The sequence below is a fragment of the Seriola aureovittata genome, chromosome 1 (genome assembly GCF_021018895.1).
Source record: "Seriola aureovittata isolate HTS-2021-v1 ecotype China chromosome 1, ASM2101889v1, whole genome shotgun sequence".
Taxonomy (NCBI): domain Eukaryota; kingdom Metazoa; phylum Chordata; class Actinopteri; order Carangiformes; family Carangidae; genus Seriola; species Seriola aureovittata.
Window position 1 is genome coordinate 30,254,345 of NC_079364.1, and position 12,667 is coordinate 30,267,011.

General features: G+C 39.8%; 1 protein-coding gene across 7 annotated transcripts in view; it reads right to left on the reverse strand.

The window, feature by feature from the left end:
- The window catches only part of znf536 (zinc finger protein 536), a 278,944-nt gene that overhangs the window by 15,085 nt on the left and 251,192 nt on the right, over positions 1-12,667 (reverse strand). Inside the window, exon 8 of one of the 7 annotated variants that reach the window (XM_056405263.1) lies at positions 8,638-10,719. The exons of the other annotated variants lie outside the window; for them this stretch is intronic. Within the exon in view, the coding sequence (XP_056261238.1) occupies positions 10,565-10,719 (155 nt within the window). The 3' untranslated portion in view covers positions 8,638-10,564. Of the gene's footprint in view, positions 1-8,637; positions 10,720-12,667 lie in introns of those variants that run through there. 7 annotated transcript variants of the gene reach the window in all.

The following is a 12,667-nucleotide window of genomic DNA, read 5'->3' on the forward strand; positions in this document are numbered from 1 at the left end:
GTATCATGTTAGACTCATATTGCCTCATTTTCAACCGCTCACTTATCTGCTCACTTGTTCACGTGCCCATATGTTCTTGCTTGTTTTACTGTAAGTGAATGATTTATGTTGCTTTACGCTTCATACACTCATTTACTCATATTATCAGTCGAACTAACAAACACTCTTAAAGTCATGTTTTCCATCACTCATCTGCTCACTCCCTCACTCAGTCTCCATCTTTGTGTGTGTGTGCGCGTGTGTGTGCGTGCGTGCGTGCAGACTGGATACCCAACTTTGCCTCGTGTCCTCAGAGTCCCTGCTGAACTGAGGGACGCACAATCTGCTGCTGACCTGTCACTGTACACAGACGATGGATGCCCGACTGCATGTGTGTCCGTGTGAGAGTGTGTGCACGCGCACGTGTGTGTGTGTGTCTGAGCAGGCTGTCATCAATGTTTCTCAGCAATGAAGAGAAAGAGAAAAGGAAAAATGGAAGGCGGTGGGGGTTGATAGATATGCCGGCCACCTGCCTCTCACTCACATTCTGACACAAAGAGCATCGGCTGCTCTGCTGCATTAATCATCATGAACTTCCTTTGACCTCAACACTCAGGGACAACAGAGAGAAAGTTAGAGAAACAGCTAGAAAACACAGAACCATGCAGGGAGGGTAAACATTATAATTATTTACAGTATAAATACCTATACCTGTAGTAAACTGTAAAGGAATGGAATCAAACACTCTGAGGACTCAAGGCACCAGAACTGATCTATAAGTTAAAGCAACACTGTAGCTGGAAGATCTTCCGTTTAACTTGTTATCAGACACCACTGAATTTGTGCACAAGCCCAAAATAACAAAGTGACTGTTCTTAATTTTCATTTTATTAAACCCATATCCTGTTTTTGAAAGATAACTCTTCATATTTTACAACCAAAAAGTCAGAAAAAGACACTGAACCAAAGTTATAGAGGCACAAACGTGAGATATTTCCGTTTTTTTTCTTCTTTTTTTTTTCTCTCCATGGCATAAAAATGAAATATAAGATGAAATATAAGGCCTGTATTTGGACACACTGGAGCCATAGTCACAAGTCTAATCCAGTTCTGTGTCAACAGCTGTTGCAGTGATGTGGGGATCCTGCTGCTCTGCACGGATAGAATCAGGACATCTAGAGCAGTGGTTCTCAGGACTCCTAACTGACACAGACTAGACCAGGGACCACCATCAGAGTTTTGCCTTTAAATGTTAATTACTGAAAGTGTTTGAAACCCATGAACATAATTGTCATACATTCTTTTACCGTGTCATTTATGGATGGAATTATAGTGAAAATAAATTCTTTATTATTTTTGCTGGGGAGCCCCATCTGACCCCACTTTGAGAACCACTGATCTACAGCTTTCTATCAATGCTTTAGTAGGTGGACAGAGCTGCTGCTCACGTGAACGTCATATGATTCTCTCTGAAAAGCAAAACTGCAAAGAAACATTTTGAGACAACGTAGTGACTTGAGAAAGTAATTGAAGGTTTTGGAAAGAGGTTAAGCCATATTTACGTGCTTACTGTAAAAGACTGTGTCAGCTGCCACATGTAAATATGTCAAGCTGTGTAAATGTGAAGAGTGATGTTTAAAGCGGCATGTAAAATAATAAACAGATTAGGTTTTTGATGCTGTTTCAAATGTATTTGTTGATTTGTTTGTTTTCAGGAACAACTTTTGGAAAACAAATGTTCTTCACAAATGCACACTTTGCTTTTTTAAAACAACAAAACAAAACAAAAAAACATTAACACATAATGTTTAGAATATGTGGCAAAAATGAAAAATGAAGTGTCATGGTGACCTCTTGTGACCATGGAAACATCCATATCAATACGATTATAAATCTGTAAATTGTGTCCCCTAAAAGTCACAATGATGACATTGCAAGATATTCCCGAAACCACAAAATACTTAAGTCTCAGGACATTGGACGGACAGACAGACAAACAGACAGACAGACAGACAGACAGACAGACAGGCAGACAGACAGAAGCAGCCAGGAAGCCAGCCTCACCACTCGTGCCGATCATGTATCAGTGTTTGCTGGTAGCGGTTGTAAGTGAGACGAGCTGCAGCTGAAGTACGGCAAGTGTTATCAACATATAGACTTGAGTGCTGTGTGTGTGTGTGTGTGTGTGTGTGTGTGTGTGTGTCGGTGTGTGTGTTGGTGTGTGTGTCGGTGTGTGTCAGTGTGTGTCACACTGTCTTGGCCAGGTGCTCCTCAAGGACTTGCAATTTGTCCAGAGGAACGGTTAAATAAACACCACCATCATGAAGCCTCTGTGTGTGTGTGTGTGTGTGTGTGTGTACACGCGTGTTGTTTCCTGTACCGCAGAGCACACACAAGAGTTTTCACTGTCTGAACTTATCATCTCCTCTGCGGATGCATTTTGTGAGGCAGGTAACATTAGCACTTTTTCACAGAGATCAGCCTGTAAACACGATCAACACTTGATCATGTTTTGCATTTTGCGAATGTGATCCTGCATGCAGAATAATCTAACTCTGAATTATCTACCGAGGAGCAGAAATCCCTTTAGATCCAACCACCACAACTTTTTAAGACCTCTCCCTGTAGAGCTGTTATTTATCCCCTCTCATAAGCTCTCCCCTCTTTTTTTTATTTATCTCTCCTTCTCCTCCTCCTCTCCTTCTTTTTCACTTTCCCTACTAAAAGTTTGGGGGGGGGGGGCTATTTGTCTGCTCTAAGTGAAATCACTCAATTCTTTCAAGAGAAGAGACTTTGGAGACCCGTTGGTAACCGAGAGAGAGGAAGAGAGGGAGAAAGAAAGCATGTGTGTGAGAGTGAGAGTCCACCTTCCAAATAAGTTCCATTAATCATGGGCCAGAGTCTAATGTAACTAATATTTTACAATTAGAGGAGACAAGATGGAGCTGGGGGCCATCTATCTCCCTTACACCACATGATCATCGATTCATAAGAGCTGAGGAGAGGGAAGGAGGGAGGCCGGAGGACACTAGTCCTGCATACAGACACACACACACACTGGCACACATGCAGACGTTAGCACACCCACATACATAAGCACAGATGCTTAGCAGGAAACAGAAGGATGCATGAGAATGAGGGGACAAGCTGTCACATTAGCATTTGTTAGTATACGATCTGCTTAAAATCAGAGGCTGCGACTCGGTTATTTCTCCTTATCGATCGGTCTATTGAATCATTTCTCCATTAATTTATTAAGTGTTTGGTTTGGTTTGGTTATGCTATGTGGCTGATTAGACGCCAAAGTAACAGCTTGAAAATTGTTGTCTGTTTTGTCTGAACAACAATGAGCAGAGCAGCACATTCTCACATTTAAGGTGATGGAAACAGAGAATTTTGTTAGGTTGTTTCTCTTTTTTGGGGGGGGTTTAAATGAATTAATCACCTATCAAAATTGATGGTGATTAATTTTCTGTTGCTTGACAAATTTTGTCAGGACTACTTACTCTGTATAGTCTGTAATCATGACATATAGCAGTATTAATCCTTTGTTGCGACTCTTGGAAGGACGACAGACACATTTCAAACTTTAAGTCACAAAGAATAAGAGAAACACGATTCTTGTAAACTGATGCAGTGCTTTCATTTCACACTGGTCTTTGTTTTTGTAGAGTTCACTCTGGTTTATTGGTGTATTTATGATTTAATAATAATGAAATAATGATGTATATAAACTCAAACAAAAGGGGAATGTACACACAGGTAGTGCCAAAATAAAATGAAAAAAAACAGAATAAAACAGAACTCAACTACCGAAGCAGAGCACAGTTCTGGACGAATATGCAGGTGAAAAGAAACGCCCCAAGACAGAACAGAGCGGGAGGCAGAGACTCATCTCTGAACTAACATTAAACAGAAATATAAAATGTGTTGTGTGAAAGGACAATATAGATTTAACCCTTGGGAGAAAATTAGTCTCAACAAAATGGAGAGCGCAACATAAACGTCACGGGGAAGCGAATCTATGTTCAAAGACAACAAAGATGGAGGAAACGTACAATGAAAGAATCTGATGCGTAACATCCTTTTTTTGTTAGAGTGCCTTTGAGCAAGACACTGAATCCCTACGAGCAGCAGGAGTCCTGCTCTGACCCTCTGTCTGTTTGAAAATACTTAATGGTCCAAGTGCCTTGTAGCCCAAAAATGACTTTAATGAAACATTATTAATTACTTATAATTAATCATTATTATTATTATTATTATTATTTTTTATATCTTTCAGTTAGTTGATCAGTTATTGTGTCTGTAAATGATGGTTTAACTGTCACACAAATAAAACTCTGATGGAGGGATAATCAGTAATTAGATTATTTATGATTTTTTTGGGACTAAAAGTAATTAAAGTAAAACAATGTAATGTTGCTAAAACCCCACAAATTCCCAGAACATATTCAGTGTTTTTCTCTGCAGTGCAACATGCGACCCGCTCAGAGGAGCATGTCCCCGCCACCGGCTCCGCAACCAAAACCTGGTCTGCTGTGCCCTCTGGTGGAAGAACCGCTGAGCTGCGCCGTTAAGACCCCAGCCTCTCGAATGTAAAGGAGGAGGGAAAATTAGAGGCAGCTGAACAAATGAGCAGAAAGATGGGTTCATCTGCAGGTCACCATCTGCCCGACGACCAAACCCAACGCAAAGAAACTGCAGTCGCTGCAGAGCGTCGTCTTAAGCACATCAATCCACGCGTAGACGCACGCGCGCACACAGACAATTACAGGAACACGCCAGCATGCACGCACAAACATGTGCTTATACACACGGCTGCACAACATGGCATGGAGGGAAAATGAGAGGAAATGGATACTGAGAGAGAGAGAGGGAATGACAGAGAGAGAGAGAGAGGAATGAAAGACAGAGGGAGAGACAGAGCAAATGACGAGAGAGGAAGTTAAATGAAGGGCAAAGAGTGGTGTTCATCACTCTGTGAAAGGGGGTCCCTTCAAATGTTCAAATTGCTCAACTGAGCAACAAACAGCAACACACACACACACACACACACACACACAGACACACACCCACACACATCAGGCCGGATGGAATGAAAGATGACCTAATGTGTTCTTTAATCAGACACATGTGCTCTGTTACATGGAGACACACACCTACTGAAATGTATATACACACATATTCATGCATGCAGGCCCACACCCCCACGTACAAACACACATGCACCCAAAACCTACAGTACTCACACACACACACACACACACACACACACACACACACACAGGCAAAGCAATAATATCCTGATTGTTCCTGCTTAGTCTCATATCCAGCCATTGGAAACATCCTTCTTTTGGCGATGTGTGTGTGTGCGCGTGTGTGTGTGTGTGTGTGTGTGTGTAGATATAAACCAGTCAAACAGTTACTTCCCCCGGATGTGAGTTTTATTGGGAACAGACTTGGGGAGATTCGTGGCATGAGGCCCTCCCACATCTGGTGCAGTGCAGCTGATCCGTTTAAAAATTAGTCAGGCATTGACCTGGGCAGCCTCCCAGCGGCTCGGCAGCCTTTGGGGTCCTGACGTTAGGTTAACACAAATACAGATTCCATCAATGCGGCGCGGATCAGGTTTCAGATGACAGAGGGGGGGGGGCAATGAAACTGTAAAATATTTCCTTCTTTGAAAAGCAGAGTCAGCTGAAGCCACCGGGCTGAGTGGGGAGGAGACTCTTCGCTGGAGTTAACTTGTGATGTGTGGGAGATTTGTTGCCATTTTTACTGTTATGATAGGGAAACTGCAGCATTTATTTAGATGTGCATATCCTCACATAAACACACATAAACACACACACGCACACAAACACACACCCTAACCCACTATATCCTGACATTAACTGTTGGCTGCCTTTATCTTTCATAAATCACTTTTAATTAAATCTTAAGGACAAAAATATTGAAATTAAGTAAAATACCAAAAAATACCACAAATTTTGCTCCTTTTACCTTTCATTTAAGTATATAACATGGAATATATGTATATTTAAGTTATTATATGAAGCATATTGTATGACATTTTGTTAAGTGTTAAATTCATACCTACACATTACAAAGTCTCAATTATGGTTCATGACACAGACACAAGATGAAATCATATTGTTACGCTAAAGCCTAATCAATACTTGGTAAATATTTCCCATGATTCCTTTTCAAAAGAAAATCCTTGGTGACCATTTACACTTTATTCAAAAGGTTTAAAGGAGTGATAAATTCTTGTTGTTTTTTATTATAAGCATGTTCTTTGTAGTAGTGCTTCTCTGTGATGTAAACAATGACTAAATAAAAAGAGATTTTTTAAAACTGATATTTAAAAAGTCATGCTACACCCACTAACCTGTTTGTCACCATATGAAAACATGTAAAAAAAAACCCAAACAAACAGAGTTCGTATGTTTGTATGATCCCTAAGTGCCGCAGCAGTGCTGAACACAGATGAACGACACTAGAGATGCAGAGTAATCTGTGCGTTTGAAGTATGTGTTGGATATACAGACAGAAGCCTGATATTATAAGGAACAACAGAATATTGAATCCGGCAGCAATAATCAGAAGATTGTGGATTTCTCGGTTTATTTCACAATAACTTACTTTTACAGCAAATATATTGTGAAGGAAATGTAACTGTGACTGGATTCATTTTCTGTTCATAAAACAAAGTGATGTGGCTAATTTGTGTATTTAGCCACATAAACCTTGATATTGAAGCACATGGGTAAGATGTTCACTGACACACATTATTAACACATTTTTTTATGCTTATGTTTAGACTTTTACAGGACTAAGGGTTAAGGAAAGATCCTGGTCTGGTTTAATACAGAAAAAGTTCACAGTGACTTCAGACATATCATGTTTATTTCCCTTGAACTAAATCCACGATCCTAACTAGTGACGATACGCACAAAAAATCTTACTGTGATTATTTTGGCAGACATTTCGATTGCAATATGAGTTCTGATTTCAGTGTAAATGGTCATTTTTGCATTTAATTTTCACTGAAACAAATATACAAAGGTGATGATGATGATGTGTTTTTTGTTGGGTCATGTTTCCCTTACGTCTGGAGAATATGATATGTAGGCCGGGTCACCTCTGTAGCACCGCAATCCTTCGTTTATGGCCTGTCGTGATACATTTTACCCTTAAAAAAAATATTGCAGCTCCTGTGATTTGGATATTACACTTTATTTCGATTACTCGTTCAGTCCTGATCCCAACCTGATCTTAACCAAAGCGCTTTTGTTGCCTAAACCGCAGACAGAGCTCAGGATGTGAACCTCGGCCTAGTTTGCGCCCTAACCATCCACATCCACTGCAGTTCATAAACGTAGAGGCTTCATTCATTCAAAAAGCATCCGCCACTGAACATAATCTAACATAAATGGATAAACAGTTTCATAACATATATATATAAAGTTCATTTCTAGAAGACGGGGTTTGGCAAAGTCAAGTTTGAAAATGTGTCAATGTAAGATTTCCTTCTCTGTGATACTGACGCATGTTGTTGGATTAACTGGTCAAAGTGGAGTGGACCAGAGGAGGACAGACAAAGATCTGTGATACTGGAAGTCTGGAGGTGATCTGCTGTCATTTAAATCTCTTCAGTCCTTCTTTAACATGTTGCCATATGGGACGCTCAGAGTGTTGTTTCACGACAGCTACTTCACGAGCACCTTTGGGAGACAAAGTGGTGCAGACAGTAATTTAGCTGTGTGTATTCGACATCGTGATCACAGGCCGTGAAGCTTCGCCATCAAACTGACTGAGAGATAATAACTTGTATTGGAAGTGACGGACTACTCTCCAAACAGTTTACCCACGTCTCATCACACAGCGACACTCCAACGCAGCAGCGGCTCTCACCTTCCTGATTCTCGCTCTGTCAGAAATGAGGAAAATTAAAAAAACATGAAACAGGCCGTTGCTCTGTGACAATCTTTTTTTTTTTTTTTTTTTTTGTTTGAATACATTTTATTTTTATTATAAGTACAGTTCAGTAGTTACAAAACGAAGCATCTGCCATGAGGATACAGCAAAACATAAAGAGTGTTTCAGCTCACAAGACAGGTTTTGTACATAATATGTGGAGTGGAATGCTCATTATAGCTGGTTCAGAGGAGGAGAGAGTCCACGCGAGACTCTCGCCGTTAATCTCTCATCTTTATACCCCTGGAAAACAGAGATAGGGTCAGAGGTCAAAGCCATTGGTCAGTGCCTCCAGTAGGACAAGTCTGATTGGTTCACTCAGACCCCATTTCCAGAATTCCTCCCTTCAAACACCCTGTTGCATTTCCCTACAACCTTCACTTCTCACTTTTCATATGTCTCACTGTTATTATTTTAGTTTTAAATCCCCTCTTTTCCTGGTATATTGAAAATGAAAGAATGGTTAATTGTAATCTACATGAATTGACTTTGAGAAAAAAAAAAAAATCAGAGGCTGTACTGCAGCGAAATCTCTACGAGTTGGAACTTGAGCACTGAATCATGCTGCTGCTGCTGCTGCTGCTGAAGCAGTAATGGGCCTATGTTGCAGGTCAAAAGGGGATTTGCATACAAAAAGAAATCTGGGTAACAATTTGTCAAAGCCACATACAGTATAGAGGTTGATCAAACTTAAAAAAAAAAAAAAGGTAGTATTATATTTGGACTGTATATACTGACTTAGAATTTTTCTCTGGGTTCACAAAAAATGACGTAGAAACATTTCACAAAGCCAAGGGACACACAAACACACACCTTCAGTTTAGTTAGTTAGCTAGTTTTATACTGTATAGGTTGGGTTTATAATACTATCACAGTGCCAAATACTTCTGAGAACCAAAACAAATGAAAGAAATGAAGAAAGGATAAAAGTCCCTCTATTCATAATGGACTCTGAATACAGTATATGGGGGGCAAATATGTTTGCAGCACAGGAGACGATTGTCATCTTTTTCCTCTTTTTTTTTTTTTTTTTAGTTTTTTTTTTGATCAGTAAATGGAGAAGGCATTAATGTACAGTACATATAAAATTAAAAATAAAATCAACCCTACATCCTACACTCTAGCACAGCTACATAGCTTTTTGTAGAAGCAATAACAGATGACTTGTATCTAAGGCTATACACAATATGTCTTTTTTCCCAGTTTTTTGTTCTTTTTTTTTTCTCATCTTAAAGTAAATACATCAAACCATTTTCAGTAGTCATTAACACTGTGCAACAATGATCGGTGGCAGTATTTTACAAACATCTGCAACACTAGAGTCCTTGAGGTTGACATGAGAGATGAAGTGAAAGGGGTGGAGGGTGATAAAGAAACAGTTCCCCCTTTTTTTTTTTGTTTTTGAGATTGTTGTGTGTTTTTTTTTTTTTTTTAATTCTTCTCTGTCAAACTCTAAAAGAATGCCAACCTTTTTTGAGAACGTGGCTGTGCAAACTACTGTCACTTCTTTGCTTTTCCTTGTCACAAATGTTTTAAAACTTTTGTTTTCACTTTTTTTAAACTACTGTATATCTCTCTATGTACATTAAGCATCTATGGCCGCTGTGATGGATGATACAGAACAAGAAAAATAGACAAAGGAAGCCGTATGGCAGGGTGAAGGCCTGTACTGGCCTGGTTATGGAGAGGGGATTTAGTATTATTAAGTACATTTAAGGGCAGTCTGAATATTCTGTCCTCTTCACAATTATCATTAGCACCACCATCATCAAAAGTCAGCTATGGGTATTTTTTTTTTTTTTTTCTTCCAGCAATACCATATAATTTCTGGAAACAAACTTGTATTGTAGATTGTCATGTGGTGCCCTGTGTGATGCATGGCTATGGGACATAAATAGTGACTCTATGACAGCTGATAGGAGAGCCAAAAGTGGCTGGTCTGACAGGAAATGTGCTTGGTCTCTGTCAACAGTCCGGGTAAAGTTGAGTTTCTATTCTACAGTAGAATACATTCCAGTACAATATAATGGTGGTCCGTGGACTTAACAGGAGAGAAAAGTCTTTGAAAGCATTTGATTAAGCACAACACTTCAGTCCTAACTAACTAAAAAAAAAAAAGAAAACAAAAAGAAAAAAAAAAAAGAAGACATACCTTTCTAGCTCAAGGAATGTATCAGAAATTGTGGGGCCAGGAACAAGAACTGCTAATCAGACAGGTAGTTTCATCAAAAGAAAAAAAAAACCAAAACATTGTATAAGAGATAAGACAACAAAGACATGGGGCATTCAGACCACAGGAGACAAAACAGGAAAATTTGCCGTCACTTTGTTTAGTGTCCAGAACGCTTGCAAAAGCCATTAGGTCCATCACTTAAATCCGTCCCCAAACTTTCCTTCATATAGTTCTCGCCTTCTCTTGACTCTGACGGTAGTATGTGTTTTTTTTTTTTTTCTTCTTAAATAAAGTCTTTGTTATAGTGTATTCCTTCATTTATCCTTCATCATCATCATCCTCCTCCTCCTCATCATCATCATCGCCTTCATCATCATCATCATCCTCATCCTCATCCTCATCATCCTGCCTTGCTCCGGTCTGGGGGGGCCATTAGTCTTTGTTTACAGCTTGGGCATCCAGCCCCTCAGGTTCGCCTAGGTTATGGTTGTTAGGGTGGTTAAGGTCGTTGTTAAGATGGTTGGGGTCGTGGGTCAGCGCGGGGTCATGGGTCATGGGCTGGTCCTCCTCTCCCACCCACAGATGCACTACGGCCAATGAGAGAACAAGAGGCAGATTAGCACCACGGACCCAACAAAATTGACCCCACCCTGCAGCATTACACGCACACACGCACACACACACACACACACGAACACACACACACGCATGAAAACACACACATCTTCAGCATTGCATCATACAATCAGTAGGGCCAAATGGATGGATTAGATATCAGAGAGTGACAGCTTTGCACAGTGGGTGATGGCCAGTTGTGTCAAACATTACAGACTTTGAACAGGGACAGAAAAAATGAATGCACAACGAGTCTTAAAGATACTTTTGGTTTAATTTTTCCAGGTCGTGAGTCTAGGTCTCCATCCACATACAACAGAAGGGAATGGAATTTTGTTAGTGGTGCTCATAGCATTTAAAATGACATTAGCAATAGCATTTACAGTTGCTGGATACTCCATAGACCTCTCTGTTAACCGTTTGTGTAGGGCCTATTTTTTTTTGGTATAAAGTAGTCCCTGTAAAAACTATTAAGAGACAAGTCTATGGTTGCTTTTAAAGTTTTTTTAAATCTGATTTTCACACAAGTCTGGGCTGGTGATTGAAATATCAAAGGGTATCTCCAAACCTCGACAAAATGAAACCAAATGTATCAGCATGGCTAGATGCTGCTAGATAAAAGCAAGAAACTGATCGTTGTTAATTCCAGTGAACTGAACCTTATCTGACAGCTAAGACCAGGAACTGAAAAACCTTCAGCTCACAGTCTAATATCTGACGTTTGGCTTTTAAAGAACTGTCGATGACATGTGTTGTGTTGTAAATGCTAATACACTGATGGTGTGTGGTTAGTAGGCCTATGTAAGCATGCAGGGTGGACAAATTAACAGGAACACCATAAAATGAAATACATTTCCCAAGATTACCTCCAAAGTCCATATGGTTGAAATTAAAAGCATCACCTTCTTATTGTAGCACTACCGTTTGCATCATTGCGTCATTCTGTCAATCCCCGTTTATCCGCTACAACATCAAGTGTAAGTATTTGCAAGGTAAGAAGACGCTCTATATGTAAGAAAGGTCAGAAGGCCTTTCATTAGATTGGTATATCTACTGTGCAAAACTACAGTTTATTTCTCCCTAATTTAAATTTTGCATCTTCGCTACACAGGAGTTTATGCTGTGAGGTTGTGAGAGCTTCCTCAGCGAGATAATCATTTCTAAAATGATAAGAGACACTAACACATTATGGTTATGACAACGGGAGTAGTTTCATACTTGTTACAAGCAAGTTGGTTGGCTCAATAAGTGTGACAGGAAGTGTGACAGTGGGTGAGAAGTGAAGTGAGTAATTCTAATAAAAAGTTTTAAGACTTGGTGACACAGGAAGAAATGCATAACTGTAATTAGGTCCCATAGCAGCGGCCACTAAATAATACAACTTGTCCCCCCACCCCGCCCCACCCCACCACCCCTCCTTTTTCTACACTTTCATTCCCTCAGCTACTTCTTCGAAAATTATTTTGCAATAAAACACTGCGGAACACATTTGCATGTCATGTTCTTTTAAAGTGATGTTATGAATCTGACAAAACCAAATTAAAACACGGGTTTATTTGAACTGCGCTTTCACAAGGATGGAAATGGATATCAAAATGAAAGGAAGTGCCACGGTAACGGAGGGAAAATAAAGAGCTAATAACATGATAAAACATCTCTTAGATTTAACTCAGACTAATACCAACTCTCTGGCTGTCTGTGATCGCGGAGGGAGCAACCCCAACATCACTGCGCAACCAACGTTTACTTCACGTTTCTGCTTTTAATGCTCTGTGTTATTCACTTCAGATTGGTTCCAGTCGTACTAAAGGGTAATTACAAATATGTTTTTTTTTATTTTTTTACTTTTACCACTGACCATTGTTTGAAAAGCTGGAACATCTAAGATGTGATTCCTAATGAAAAATGATAACAGTATAG